This window comes from Ictalurus punctatus, chromosome 3 (assembly GCF_001660625.3).
Source record: "Ictalurus punctatus breed USDA103 chromosome 3, Coco_2.0, whole genome shotgun sequence".
NCBI classification, from domain to species: Eukaryota; Metazoa; Chordata; class Actinopteri; order Siluriformes; family Ictaluridae; genus Ictalurus; species Ictalurus punctatus.
In genome coordinates, this window is record NC_030418.2 from 24,949,832 (window position 1) to 24,966,243 (window position 16,412).

Here is a 16,412-nt window from a genome sequence, read left to right on the forward strand (position 1 = left end):
ATGGTGTTGTAGCAAATGTCTTTCATGTAACAGCCTGCTCTCACAAATTCACAAGCCCACAGAGCTATAAATAGCTTGCACCATTTGTTGTATTTTATTCAAATACTTTAATCATGATAGTTCTGCTTCATTAAAATCTTTTTTTTTTCCCCCATTTATGAGTGCAAGATGCATTTTTTTTTAAACAATCCATTCACCATGGTTGAAGACCTGAAAGTCACAAATTTTCACATATCGACGTTTCTCTGCTATTGAGACAATAGTGACTTCAGTAAGTCAGTCCTTCACGTGTAAGGATGAATTTGGTTTTAATATAGCATTTTTACTTGCTGGTGCTCAGAAAGTGGTGTTTGATATCATATAGCAACAACCTAGCTTTGTTGCTTATCATGTGTGCAGCAAGCACAGCTGTGCTGACTCTCATGATTCATATTTTGAGGCTGCAGGCGCTGACTTCCACGTCTCAGCCTATTAAGGGCTCCTGTTCCTCTAAAGCATTGCTCCAGGCTACCTGCTTTGCTGAATAATTTTCATCTCCTACCCTTGGTACTTCTCAAAGCATAAAATACCATGTCACTATCTTGGTCTTACACCCACCAACACACCCACCCACCCACCCACCCACCGACCGACACACACACACACACACACACACACACACACACACACACACACACACACACACACAGTAAGTAGCTAAAGAAGCAAAAATGAGAACTCTGGATATCAGCTTTCCAATTTTGGAAACAGAACCATTTATTATCAAGTACAAGAATATCAAATGAAGAAAAAAAAAAAAAGGCCCATGAGTTCACAAAAATGTTTGTTTCAGTCTCCCTTCAGTAACTTGCTTATAGTATAGAGGATCAAAGCTCTGGGCTGCGCTCACTGTATATATTCATTTATAAATTATTCGTTCAATTATTTTCTTAATGATTACAATTTTCTCATTGCAAAGTTATTCTGCAGTCACAATAAGAGTTCAAAAGGCATCCATCTGCACCCTTGCTCAACATTACTGATAATCAGCCAATAAATATATTAGTTGGCAAGGAACCTAGGACAGGCTCAGATATTCCCCAGCACTAGCCCCAGTTAAAAGTGTGTCCGACCAGTTGGTAGAAATTGTGATTGTGCTGGCGGAAGTAGGAGCGGAGCTGCTCCAGAACGGTGCTGTTCACGGGAGGATGAGGTCGCCCTTTGGACTCATGCAGGCATCTTTCTCTGCCATCGCTGCGGATGCAGTAGAAGCCCTTTGTCTGGTTGAAGTAGAAGTTGGAGGCTACTATCCGTGGTGGCAGCTCCAGGAATTTCTCCACTTTCTGCAGCTCTGACAAAGGGTTATGAATCAGTGTGTCCCCATGAACAATATGGATCTGCTCCAGAGGGAAGTGCAGGAGCCAGTTCCTCATATACACATCATAGAGACTACGCTGAATGGCCTTGTACCGTGTGTTAAGAGCCCCGTTCCTGACCAGCATGTCCTCTATGGCATGCACAGGCTTGTGGTTCTCCAGCCGGTTGAAGTACACCTGTGTGTAATCGGAGATGACTCTCTCAACCGGGTCTCTCAAGATTAGCAGGAGCTTGATCGAGGAGTTCATAGCACGGATACGGGCTGGAGCTGAAGGTGAAGTGAAGTAGCCTGGAGTCTTTTCGATAGTGATCTGGTGAGGGTATGAATACGGCATAAGGTCACGGTACCACTCTAGGCCCTTGGCATAGTTTTCATCCCAGTCAAAGAAGTGAACTTCTGTAGCTGCTGCTGCTACTTCAGGGTGAATGTCCAGCATCTCCAGAAGTGCACGTGTGCCACCTTTACGGACACCAATAATGATGCTGTGAGGGAGGTGCTTGCTGGTGCCAGGTGGGGGCACCAGGGAGGGGGTGACTGTCTCATTAGCCAGATATCCAGGGCCTGAGGTTGGGGCACTGGGCCACATCTGGATAAACTCTGGAGGAGCAGCATATGTCTGTAGGACCAAGAGGAACACAGATCCCAGCAAGGCAGCCATTGACAGGGAGAGCAGCAGGGAGAAGGGCAGCCAACAGATGGGAATGGTAATTTGCGGCGTTGTAGCAGTGCACTGGGGAAAAGTCTCAGGGAGATCACAGAGCTGGGGCACAGTCAGGCTGGCAGCATGGAATGGCACTCCTGGCAAGCCATCTTGGGTGGGCAGGAGAAAGAGGAGGATGGGTAACCTCTGGTCTGCAAGAAATCTGTCAAAGTAAGAAAAAAAAAATGAAAGGAGACATTAGAGATACATTTTGATCTGGTAGAGAAGGCCATCAGACCAGTGTTTTTAAGAGTTATCAGCAAGATAACAGAAGCACATGTTCCATGGGAAGCATACAAAAACCTTCCTTCATGCTTTTACTGAAAGAAAATATTTGGCTCAAATTTACTGGAGCAGTTACAATCAGTTCCTGGTAGGAAATGGCAGTGACAAAGCATGGTGTACTTCCAGAGCAACAAGGCCAAAGCACCCTAGATGAAATTACCCTGCTGTGATTTTCTCTCAGATCAATACACTTCAAATTTGTCCTAAAAATTCATATATAAAAAACTGTTTTAAATGAAAGGAAAAACATGCAACCCTATGATCCGACGAGAGTAAACCGGTTCTTTTTCTTGCTCACTTAAAGAGGTTTATTTATTCACCACAGTTCAAAACAGGGCAGGATCAAAGCCTGAACTGTGGCCAAAAAAAAAAAAAAAAAGACCAAAGAGTGGGAGAGAAAGCAAGAAGCTCAAAGAAAATGCCTACTCACCAGTTTAACAATCTAGCATTTGTATGCAAATATATGGATTTACCACATCTGCTTTTTATGCTTCATCAAATCCCGGACCGTGAAAAATGCAACAGTTATTCTGTTTAGACTAAACACTCAGCACCTCCAAGTCAAAATATTCCCCTAGTTAAAGGTCACTTTCATGGTATTTTTACTCCACACTAAAAGTTGATTAAACCTCACAGCTCCAGTACACACTAATACTGAACAGCTTTGATTTTTCAAAGAGAAGCCTTGATTTCAACTTTGAGCAAGAGCAGCATGCTGCCTCAGCCATAGATGTACCAGATGTTCCGTTCTCACTTTCATCAGTTACTGCACGCTGGATCATTACACCCTGATTCAAATAAACCAACAATTAAGTTAATTAGCTGTTCAATGGCACACACAGCTCTTTTGAAGAGGTTAGACTCTTCACCGCCTTAAGAATGTCTTTCAGTGCTCTGCAAATGACACCTGCCTCTGCCTGGGTTACACTCAGCTGTGTTTGAGGAGGAGGATTGGGAGAGATGTGTGAGGAGAAGACTGTGATAATGGGGTAACGCACAGTGACATGGCTGCCTGCCTGTCAGTGATACAATGGCAAAGGAGCTGCCAGTGCCAATACTAACAGCCAGAAGAAGGGATGAGTTGCTGTCTAATTTAAAACAGCTTACCATGGCTCTGTACACTTATCTGTGTCCAGATATTTCTTTCAGGCTGTACTTCGTCACTTTAGAAATTATATGGCAAGTCTGCCTGAATCAGCACAGGACCAAACTGTGAATCAGGAGATTAAGCATAGGGTTAGTCTTCTTGCAGATATCAGTGTGAACTACAGAAAAACCACCAGTTAATAGTCTCTCTTTTAAATCTATATTTATGTCACATCTGCTCCCAAAGAACATAATTAGCTAATCATTCTCTGCATAAAGGGACCAGGCCAGCAAATTAAAGATATTAAGCTTAATAAATCCTGGTATCTGCTACTACAGATGGTCTAACTGGTGTGTAATAGTGAGGAATAAATTAGCAAAGGTGTGTGTGTGTTAGTTGAAAATCTGTACACTGAGAAGGGGGGAAAAAAAGCAGATTTTAATATTCAGTGGTGCCAGTAAAAAAAAAGAAAGAAGTTTCTTCATATGCAGTGGCCCTTAGGTTGAGAGAGAGAATAGACATTTACTTATGACTCTTTACTTTGACTCGTGCACATACTTTTAATTTTTCATTTACAATAGAAATATAAAAAATAAAACAGCACCTATATTTCTGAGTAAAAATGAATTGTAGGATGGGTCTAACCATTTTTTCTGAAATTTCATTTCATTATTTAAACCATTTAGTTTTTAAACAGGTCATTCATAAATACAAAAAATATATATGATGAGGCATACTTGTATTGTTTCATTTTTATTTATTTACCCAGAGCAGGATTTTCTTTTTCACTGTCATTCAGCTAAATTTTACATTTCTTGTCGTGAACCAGGGCTAATTATGCACAATTAATTCAGTTGGTCTAAATTCCATATCGCTTCCTATTCACTATGTGCTCAGTACATGGGGAATAACCTAATGGTGTTGCAGAACCAATACATTAAAAGTGTGACTCCCATAAGTGCCTGTTGGAAATGAATAATTAATTACATGGAATATCACTTTTATGAGATATACTTTAAAAGTTAATTAAAACACTGATACATGGTTAAAAATACAGTCCCCCTCTAAAAGTATTGGAACAACAAGGCCAATTATTTTGTTTCTGCTAGACACTAGAGACATCTGGGTTTGAGGTAAAGAAAAAAATGCATATGATATGACATGCTTTTATTGACTGATATTTACAGCCAGACATTTTAAACTACTTAAAACATGGCAGCTTTGGTGTAAGACCACCCAATTTTAGATGAGCAAAAGTATAGGAGCAGATTGTTTTGAACTAAATTAAAGTACATAAAACTTGATATTTGATTGAATATCCCTTGCTTGCAATAACTGCATCAAGCTGGCGACCCAGTGACGACATCAAACTGTTGCATTCTTCTTTTGTGACGCTTTTCCAGGTTTGTACTGCAGCTTCTTTCAGTTGTGTGTTTTGGGGGTTTTCTCCTTTCAGTCTCCTCTTCAGGCAGTGAAATACATGCTCAATTGGGTTAAGGTCTGGTGATTGACTTGGCCAGTCTAAAATCTTCCACTTTTTCCCCTGATGAAGTCCTTTGTTGTGTTGGCAGTATGTTTTAGTTCATTGTCCTGCTGCATGATGAAGTTCCTCCCAATTAGATTGGATGCATTTCCCTCTAAATTGGCAAACAAAATGTTTCTGCTGACTTCGTAATTGATTCTGCTGCTACCATCATGAGTTACATCATCAATAAAGATTAGTGAACTCATTCCAGAAGCAGCCATGCAAGCCCAAGCCATGATACTACGTACACCATGCTTGACTAATGAGCATGTATGTTTTGGATCATGAGCAGATGCTTTATTTCTTAATATTGGTTCCAGAACATTTGAGGCTCATCTCTATGTCTTTGCAAATTCCAATCTGGCTTTCTGATTCTTACTGCTGATGTGTGGTTCACATCGTGTGGTTTGGCCTCTATATTTCTGCTTCAAATGGTGAATTGTGATACCTTCACCCTTGTGAAGGTCAAATGTTACTGACTGTTTTTGGGTTTTTCCTCATAGCTCTCACAAGTGATTGCCATCAACACCTGTTGTTTTCCTTGACCAAACTGTTCTATGTCTGGTTGTTAGTACACCAGTGGTTTCTTTCTTTTTCAGAACAGTCCAGATTGTTGTATTGGCTATGCCCAATGCCTGCACAATGGCGCGGATTGATTTACACTCTTTTCTCAGCTTCATAATGGTTTACTTTTCTCCCATGGGCCGCTCTGTAGTCTTCATTCTGGTTTTTCCATTTAACAAATACAGTCTTCTCAGGCAAAGTCCATGGCTCAAACCACGAGCAGATATTCAGAGCAATTAATTGTTTAAACAATCAATGTAAACAGGACACACCTGGGCAACACGAAACACCTGTCAGTCACGTGTTCCTATATTTTTGACCACTTGAAAAATGGGATCAAAATCTGAAATTTTGATCCACTGTCTCATTCATCTTTTGATCTCAAACCCAAATGTCTTCAGTGTGTAGCAAAAAAAGACTGGGCTTTGCCATTCCAATATGCTCAGAGGGGACTGTATATAAACAAGTATTAATTCTGACACCCTTATATAAATCATGTTTTTATAATAAATGAAAATGAAATTTTAATGTTATCAAGCAGTCGTACTGTAAATCAATGTTGGCTATATATAAAAAAAATCCATAAGATATACAACATGCATAAAGAAACTGATTATCACATTGTGTTTGAATTAAATCGTGAGACCATTAGAGATTCCCACCTCTATTAGAGAAGAGTCAAATTAGGCCTCATTTAGAGGCTGTTGGCATAAAACATTAATTCAGTGTGTGTTACAGTGAACTTGCCCTAACAGTCAACTTTAGAACACCAAGCTTTATTCGAATATTAAATGTCTGCACTTAGTTTAGGGAACATTATTCAAAATGAATATAGAGGATATATAATAATGCAATGCTGAGCAACATACAGAAAAGTAAACATGCGAGCTTAAATATCACACACACTATAGAACACAATACAGAAATATCCCAAGCACAGTCATGTTCTTTTGTTTCTGCTGAGAACTCCAGTAATGACCAACTAAAACAGGCCTCTGGGAGCTCACACCTCCCTGATCCTTCGCTGCATCTCATCACTTATGCTCATAACAATACACTCTCTCTGCCCTCTTTTCTTTCTGTTTTTCCCCCCCTCCAGTTTTCTCTAAATGATGGCTGTAGTTTATCTCACACTGTAGGAACAGGGAGAGAGGAACTAAACAATCTTTCCCACCTACCGAGGCTTCTGTAAACTGTGTTCTCATGGAGCCATGACCACAGATGGCTGAAAATCTACTGAACTCAACTTAGAACTCCACTTGGTACACAAACGGTACATTTCATAGATAAGCTAGACAGCATACACATATTTAATCCTTTCTTCAACCTTTCTATCTCCGTTTTCATTTTCTCTCTCTCTCTCTTTCTACCTCCTTTCACCATTTCTACCTGACATGTGCCCTTCACTTCAGAGAAATCATTCACTTTTTAAGTTGTCTTTACCAGGGCACTAACAGTGCACTCACATGCTTAATACCATCATTTTCAAAATAACTCCACTCCTTATCATTAAAATAACCCCACTCCTTATCAAGTCCTTATCATTCCTTAGTCCTTCAGCTTTTGGCATGTGCACAAACATCTTTTATTTTACTACTTTCAGCATTCACAAGCATCATGGAAAAAAAAAAGCCATCAAACTGTTTTTTTCTTCTTCTTCAATTTGTCAAGTAAACAGCATTCATAGCTTATCTGAGATTAAAGATATATATGGGTACTTTGACGCCTTTCATTTTCCTACAACTGAGCATGTGCGCAAACAGAGAAACAAGAGCTGAGTCAAGGTCAGTCATTATCATAGGCCTAATTTCACAGTACATCCACAAAATGGTGACAAAGGACAATAGCCCTATCCAGACAGGAACATATTCTCTGTGTGACAGCTGCAATCTCTCCATGATAAAAATCTTAGTACATATGCTGATTTCTATGCATTTTGGAATATAGAGAATATTACTGGATCATTTACAATCATATTTACTTGTCAGCATCTAATGTTAGACAATACAAGATGATAGGAAATTTGGCCTAATTTACTTATGGGAGGAAGAAAAACATAAATGGTTGATGTGGATGGAAATACAGAAATAATATAAATACTACAGTTCCATGTTAAAATCTAATCCCATCCAAACAGGGCTCAATAGATTTCTTTTTTCCAAAGCAGTGAGAAAGGCTACATATTTCCAAAATGGAACAGAAAGCTAGAATTTTTAAGTCACATCCTCCTTCTGTGGTGTTTCATGTGACAACTACAGAGGTTTACATCAGATTAATGACTGACTCACGCAGGACTAGACTTTTCCTGTGATCACTTACAGCATATTTAAATGTATTGATCAAATGATTCAAAATTTTTTGAGAAATGCAAACACTCACTGATTCTCACATCCATGTCATGCCCTTCATTTCTGCATACACAAACACCTTCGTTATGCAGCGCACACTTAAACAGAACATGTAAGCCTCACTCCTTATCGCTTCGCTGCTCCCTCTAGCTGGTCACATCAAGTTCAAGCCCTTAACAAAAGCATACAATGCAACCAATAAAGCTTCACCACCTACTCATCAGTGACAACACTCTTTCTCTCCCTTTCTTCCTTTCTCTGTGCAGTTTCCCCACAATCTCCAGTACACACCTGAAAATAAAGTTCTTCCTAAAGCATATAATATTATTGCAGAGACACCCTTAGCTCTCGTCCTCAGAGTGTGTCTGTTACCCCCCCCCCGCGCAAGTAATTTGTTTTCATCACAGTTACTCATTTTATTTCCAAATTATTATTATGGAGCGTTTGCATTTTGGTAGCTTTGTGAATAAAGTATAAAGTGGCCTTGCATCTCCGTGGTTCTCCCTGTTCTTCTCATCTCACACTTGTTTCTGTATTACATTCAGCTCATTTAATAGCTTTAAGCTTGCGCAATATTGATTTTTCCCTGCTCACTATTTAACATTTTAGAGAATCATAATAAATGGTTTAATCATGCAGCCTTAAGCCACTTCAGGTTTACACAGAATACAGGAGGTCATAATGATATTACCAGCTGTGTAGTTGGGAACTGGTTGCCGGCAGCACCAATCATGAAAAACTGAGCTGGATGTAAGATTTTTAGATCATTCTGCAGTAAAGCATAGTAAACATTTTCCCAACATTTTTCACTCTTGATCCGTCGCTCAAAACGTCCTTAGTACTAACGATGTCAAACCAGTCCCTCCGGGATATTGCAGAGTTTGCATAAATTTCACAAAATCAAGAAAACACCGCAATATTCAAAGGAGCTTGCAATTTTTAACAATTACTGCAGATTTGGACCAAAAAGTCCCCCCCCAAAAAAAACTCATCATGTGACATCAGAATGTGCATTCAGCCAAAGCCCTCTTTGATTCATGTGCGTCGAACAGTTAAAAGGTCTCATTTACCAACAAATATCAACGCAGAAGACCGTGCAAAACTATTTCATGCAATTTCGCCAATTCAAGTAGTTTTCCCGAAAAAAAGCACAAAAAAACTTGCATTAAAAAATTTGAAAAAAGCCACAGCAAAAGCAAGCATTTTTGGCCACAACAATCACAAAAAAACACTCTGAAATCCTGTATGGTCTGTCAAACTACTAAAACAACATTCAATCACCTTCTAATTATCATCACCATTAAAATTATTAAGTGTTTGATCTGGCACATTGTCGTAGGCCTATTTAATGTATTTTATGTTTTAGGTCAAAATCTTCATCCTTTTTCTCTCTTGACTATTTCCAGATGAAATATTTCAGGGGCATCCCTCATAAAAATAGTTAACTAATGTTAAATTTATACATGTCCAATGTTAGCCAAGGTAATCACTGAGATTTTATTTCTCACTAATCAACTCAAATCATTCTCCATTTATCTTGACAGAAAGCGAGATTAGTTGAGTGCATCAGAGCATTAATACCTGGAAAACATTTGCACAAATCGTTATTGGATTATGGTAGCGCAATGGTGAAGACACTGGACTTCTGAACAGAAGTTCAAATCCAAGCTCTGCCAAACTGCCACTCCAGGGCCCTTGAGCAAATTAACTGCCCTTAAATTAACAGTTGCATAAAATGACATAAATGCAAGTCTATCTGGCTTACGGTGTCTGCCAAATGCCATAAGTGTAAATCCAGATTCATATGTTGATCATCCTGCTGGCATATGTTAAGTGATGAATCATACTAGCATACTCTGCTGTTAATTTTCAGAGCTCTAGCACAAAATGAGTAAATTTTAGGCAGTTCTGGTAATATCCATCCATCCATCTTCCATACCTCTTATCCTACACAGGGTTGCAGGGAGCCTGGAGCTTATCCCAGGGAACTCGAGGCACAAGGTAGGGGACACCCTGGACAGGGTGCCAACCCTTCGCAGTGCACAATTGCGCACACACTTTCGCACTCTACAAACAATTTGGTAATGCCAAACAACCTACAACAAATGTCTTTGGACTAGGGGAGGAAACCGGAGTACCCGGAGGAAACCCCTGAAGCACAGTGAAAACCCTGTGCCCCCCCAGTTCTGGTAATATTAACAGAGTAAATTTGACTGGATATCATGGCAATTAAGTATAGACATTTAAATTCTTATATCGCACAAGCCTAACCAGCTCTATTCTTAGTTTGTACTGTGGGTCACTTCTATGTGGCAAAAATGTAATGTAAATTACATTTTATGTCATGGCATATGTAAAACACTGTTTCAGGCATTGCACACATGCTACAATGTTTCAGAGCTACAGAAAGAAAGATTCTCCTAACGTAAAAGGCTGAAATAGCACCGAGATCCAAACCCAAGATGATTTATTTTTGATGAGAACGGCATGGTTAGAACGGAGGGAAAAATATTTCTGGAAGCATCCGAAGAAGTCATAAAGAGAGGCCACAAAAATACCACTGTTCTCGAACAAATCTGCATTTCTGATTATGCTTTGCATGCAACTTCTTTACCTCAGGTAATTACTTTTTCCTACTTTAGGAAAAAGTGCAAGTAGGGCTATAAAACACCACTTGAATTTCACTCAACAACGCCAGACAAAAAGGTGCACGAGTGTGTTTGAGTACGTATAAGGGCCTATGAGGCAGGTGTGAAAACATTGTGCTTTTAATCACAGCTTATTCTCTTGGGAAGAAGTTTATAGCTGTAGCACCACCTGGTGGGTGTTGGCTTAACCTTTACCATCCTAAATAGTTCTACCCTTCTGATCACTGCACTAGACAGAATCAGCAGCTCATCCATGCTCACATAACCCTATTCAAGCAATACTTCAGGTCTTTAAAGTTCATGCCACTGCTGGGTAATCCTAATGGAGGCAGTGATGGGTTCCTGGAAAAGCATGGAACATTGTATGTGTGGAGCATCGACTGTATTATAATGATAAATACTGTGTGCTTAGTCCTGTGTTTGCGCACACTAATCATTGTTAGCCTTGACAATAACCGTTAAAACTTTAGAATAGACTGAGTGCTGTTTAATAGCTTCTGAATAAAACGGTATGGCTCTGGGAAGAAAGGTTGAGCCAGGCAGAAGGCCAGCTCTTTATTTTGACTACTAAAAGCATGGAACATTTGGTGGCAATGAGAAAAAGATTGAAATCAAGCTATTTCTGGAGTGTGCAAGTAAATGGAGATCTTACACGATACCAAAAAGATGTTTTAACGACATTATAGGGCAAGAAAGACACAAAAATATAATACCATTACAATACTGATATGCTTGTTACTAACTGCTCCTGCAGATTACTGAAACATTATAATGATTTGATCCAACTGCTTTGGATCATTCTATAATTTAGGGCACATCATGAACCTCAAAAACAACTTGTAAACTAGGATAATTAGTTGTCCCTTAATGGTGGGGTAATAGGATCATTTAGATTATGCACAAGACTTAAAAGCATAGAACAATCTGCAAATCAGTGAACATCAGAATTCTGTGTCTGCACAATATATGATCCCAACCTAGGAAGCAAGCCAATTAGAAATCAGAGGAGAAGTCGATGCACCAGTGTGCCCAAGGGAGAAATATTTAATGAAATATAGAGAACACTGCAACTTTTACTCAAATCAATCATTTTAACAATCAAAATAATATTAAAGTAACAGGCACAAAACAAAATCAAATATAAAAGTCGCCAGTTTGCGCAGTGGTTACTATGGACACCATTTGAAATGACTCGTTCCTTTCAGTAATTCGGCCGATCCCAAAAACAAAGAGGTTCTGGAAGATTTTGACACCAAATGTTGCACTGCATGTGTGGGAGTAAGAAAGCGAGGGAAAAGGTGTTTGGACACCTGCGATTGTATCTGCCCTGATTCACACCCAGTCTGCATGACATATTCATGCACCCTATTGTTCTCAGCACTGTTCACATTCCAGTGACCCAGATATCAGCAAACAGGCACGACTGGTCACTTATATTAGTTATTTAGAGTATGTGATAAATAAAAAATGCTTGTGTGGGGGAGGTTCAAAGAAATTTTTTTTATTATTATTATTTTTTTTATCTCTTTCAGATTATGATGCTGAATTCCTAAATGATGGAACACACACAATCACTATATTTGTACAACTACTATATTTCCCAAAATGATGGTCCAGACACCCAAGCACACATACAGATGGACCCAAACCAAATCATGCACACAGATATTACATATAAATATACACACACACACACACACACACACTGTATATTGCCTTTATATACATATAAGCCATTTGGCATCAATGTAAAAACTTTCACATAAGCAAACGCGCATCGTGTAAAGTGTGCTTGCAATTCATCACTGCCAGAGCCAATGCTAACTTGGCTAACAGCACCGGTAAGTGTATCGAGGTGCTATTGACGTCAGGGACGTGTGCATCGTAGATAATGAAGTTTTCCAATGAGGAATGTGTCCACCTATTAATCTGGCTCAAAGATTTTGCAGAGCTCACCTTTATGCAAATGAATCTTTCCACTGCATCGTCTGACTAAGAACATTTGCATGGTGATTGAAAAGACTTCTAAATTCCTTTTATACACATGTTAAACATCAATGCTCACTGCATTATCTGACTATATTCATTTTTATAATTCCTACTGTATTCTTTGGAAAGAAAAAAAAAAAAAAAGTCATAAATATAAATACTTAGGATACTTCCTAATGTTGCTAAGGCTGAGTTGAACCAAGTGGTCAAGTGAGGCACATTATGATTAACAGACTTAGACATGTCTTCAGTTTATTCTGTATTATTAATGCAAGTTTTCATAGAACATTAAATATAAATGCTAAACTGCAATCATCACATTAAATTACCTCCTCACTTGATTTCCATAACAAAGCCCATAATGATGCAGGGAGGGTCTGCGTGGTGGTATGTGGTAAGGGACAAAATTTGCATCTGAAAATGTACTAATAGTACCCAGTACTTCTTCATATCAGTTGTACATGTTGATGCATGGGTTGGATTTATTTTTGAGTGAAAGAACCTTTATGAGTTTTTTTTTTAACATTATTTTTTTTTTTAAATAAAATGAACTGTAAATTTCACATTAATGGATGCAATTCTTTGTGAACAGAGGCAGAAGTATAGCAGATCCTCAACTCTCCTTCCTAACTCACACCATGTGGCTCTTAAAGAATGCGCACAATTAATCAGGAAGTGTTTTTAATTGAGATAAACATCAGGCCTGTTTCACACCTGGCACTGAAATGCATCTAGCATATGAATTTTACAAGTTTTCAAAGGGATCAGGCTTGAACGTGAACGGAAACATCTGTGTTTGCTTGCTTTTACTGTCCTTTCACTTGGCGGGCAAGCTGGCAATAGAATTAAATCTCTCTGTAGGATAAACACAGTTCTGATGTATGCAGCAGACGTATCATCCTTTAGAAAGAAATCTCAAAAGAGAATTCGGATGTTGTAACTGCATTAAAATGAGCACACAAATCTTTTTGATTAGATTGTGTGCCAAGCAGAGAAATCTGATCAAAGAGATCAAGCACTAACGCACTGTTGTAGAAAGGGCTATATGGGTGATGTTCAATTGGATCAGAAGCTGTATGATTGACAGCAACTTAAAGAGGGTTAGGGTAGAGCTCTAGATGTAACTGAGAATAACAATAGTATAACAATAGTGCAATCATACAAGAGCCTTGTGTATAGTGCTACAGTGTACTAGTCCAATGATAAAAGCGTTAATAGTGACTGATCAGCCTTTTGGTGACACTGTTAGTCCAGCCTTTTAATACAGAGTTTGGAGAAGTGCTTCAATACCAAAATAAAAATATGCAAAACCTGAACAAAATATGGTTCATTGCAACCAGATATTTTGCTTGTTGTGGCTTCATTTGGAACATGGAGGTTTGTCCCCCAATAAAAATGCCCTAATTTGTAATGCTGAACTCCACACAGGTAAGTAATGAGATTTCTTTTTTTTGCACATCAATAGGCAATTACACAGCAGACTATGGTATTCATCTCTCTATCTATAATTAAAAGAGACCTGGTGCACTGCTCCCTCTACCTATCCACAGTCTTTCCCCTCTTAGGCATAGGCACATTCATTATAAATGAATTCTTCCTCAACTTAAAAAAAAAAAACCAGCTCTTTTTGTGCTGTATGGATAGGGAGACATTAAATGTTTGATGGGATCTAGCTGATCGTTTAGTGAGGTACTATAACATTGCCTCTTTACTGCTGACTCAGAAACTCTCAGAGCAGCATAAACCACACAAGCACATACTGGATTTAGGATCTCTGTGTACAACTGAATACAAGTTGTGGATCGAAGAGATCTATATTACACTATGGATTATGATTCATTCATATTATATTAAGTCAGTGCATCAAGGACATCAATTTGTTTATCATTAGAATGGGGTTCGTACCTGGGTATTTAAAAGAAGAAGAAAAAAAAATCCACCAAAATATTAGTTGAGGTTCAGTGAGACTTCAAGCTATGCAAGTAAAATGTGCTCGAGAATGGAGAAAAACAGGCTGCATTTGCATGGAACCATCTGTTAGAGATACTGATTGTCAAGCAGTGCAATCACTCCATTACTACAGCTGGAGAATAAACCCATACATTTCCAAAACTGTACTCCTGGCAGAGAAAAATACTGGACTCTAGTTGCTGTGAGCAGCTGAAAGTACCTTAGAACTAGAGCTGTTAAGTAGCTCACAACACAAATATGGAAAGAAGTACTCTCTCATAATGGCATGTATCTGCACCAGGACGAAACAAGCACTGGAAACACAGTACAGATCAGACTTAAAAACTAAAACCAAGTGTGTATACATATGAAACAAGACTGACATCCTTATTTGGTAATTAGCTACCCAGCTACCTGAACACCACACTACCATAGGAGTTAGCTTTGTCTGTCCTCACCAGCAATAGCTAATTAACTTAAGCTATTGTTCAGTTCAGTAACTAGCTAACTAAAACTGCTATATACACATGACAAGGCTGTTTTATATATTTTATATATATAATTACATACACACACACACTATAATTAAAACCAAGCAAGTTAACCAACATTAGCTAGCATTGTATAAACCAATAGCCAATGTCACTAGCAAGCCTGATATCAGGTTGGGTAATGTATAATAAAATATTTAGCTGAACTCTAATTTGTCATTGTCCAGATACTATGCAATGTGAGCCAGGACATATGAGTGAGCAAAGAGACTGCTCACACACAGTCGCACAGACATCCTGATTAACGTGTCTACTGGTACAAAAATCTTTAGTAGTTGCCACCGCCTTGCAAAATAGTCTTCATTCATTCGTTCATCTTCAATAACTGATTTATCCTGGGCAGAGTCATGGTGAATTCAGAGCCTATCCTGGAATAGGAACACATCCTGGGTGGGCATTAGTCTATCACAGCACACCGTGTACACAAATTTGCACTTTTATTCATAGCTAGAGGCAATTTAGCTTAGCTTATGCACTAACCAGCATGGGTCTGGGTGGTGAAAGGAAACCAGGAAACCCAGAGAAAACCCACACAGGGAGAACATGAGAAACACAGGGTTGCAGGGAGCCTGGAGCCCAACCCAGGGAACTCGTGGCACAAGGCAGGGGACAACCAATCGCAGGGCACAAATCACACACACATTCACACACTATGACCAATGTGAAACTGCCAATCAGTGCATGACTTTGGACTGGTAGAGGAAACTGAAGTACACAGAGGAAACCTCCAAAGCATGGGCAGACCATGCAAACTCTGTGCAATAGTTTCCTCCTTCTCACAGCTGATGCTATGTTTTAATTAAAGGATAAAATAAGATGGTTTTCCTCTCTGAACCTGTCTGTTCTTAACACATCCGCTTCAACTGCAGTGAGCTGTGATGTTAAAGTATGCAATGTGCATCTGTCTGTGTGGAGGACAGAAGTGCTCAGTGAGAGGTCAGATGCCAGCAGCACCTGTGTGAAATTCAAGGCTGTTTACTTTGAAACATCACACGCCAGGCAGAGAGAGCAATCAGAGCTAAACTTCCTGCACCAGGCTTGTAATCTCACTCCTGAGAGAAGCAGATCACACCCACAGCCTTTATCTATAATGACTATCTACAATGTTCTATTTCTCCATCCTGGCTGGAGTTGTGAAAGAGAGTGGAAGAATGAAGGAACAGAGACACAGAGATGGATGCAAAGGAGAGAGATGGATGCAAAGGAGGGAGAGAGAGAGAGAGAGAGAGAGAGAGAGAGAGAGAGAGAGAGAGAGAGAGAGAGAGAAGAGGGGGTGGATGTGCAGTCCAAGAGAACGTCAACGAAAGCGACAGAGTGGAGAATGAGTGGTTGCGTCTGCTTAACAGTCTGTTAGTGCATGTTGCTGCTGTTGCACATTTACATAAATGTCTGGAACGGCACACTGATG

The 16,412-nt window shown here is 39.3% G+C and overlaps 1 protein-coding gene across 2 annotated transcripts in view; it reads right to left on the reverse strand.

The window, feature by feature from the left end:
• Positions 1–733: 733 nt before the first annotated feature.
• Positions 734–16,412, reverse strand: part of hs3st1l1 (heparan sulfate (glucosamine) 3-O-sulfotransferase 1-like1) — a 42,896-nt gene continuing 27,217 nt past the window's right edge. The window contains exons 1-2 of one of the 2 annotated variants that reach the window (XM_017463160.3): positions 7,898–8,200; positions 734–2,220 (exon numbers count right to left, since the gene is read on the reverse strand). In XM_017463160.3, the coding sequence (XP_017318649.1) occupies positions 1,086–2,015 (930 nt within the window). In that variant the 5' untranslated portion in view covers positions 2,016–2,220; positions 7,898–8,200 and the 3' untranslated portion in view covers positions 734–1,085. Of the gene's footprint in view, positions 2,221–7,897; positions 8,201–16,412 lie in introns of those variants that run through there. The other variant, XM_017463159.3, reaches the window with a different exon arrangement.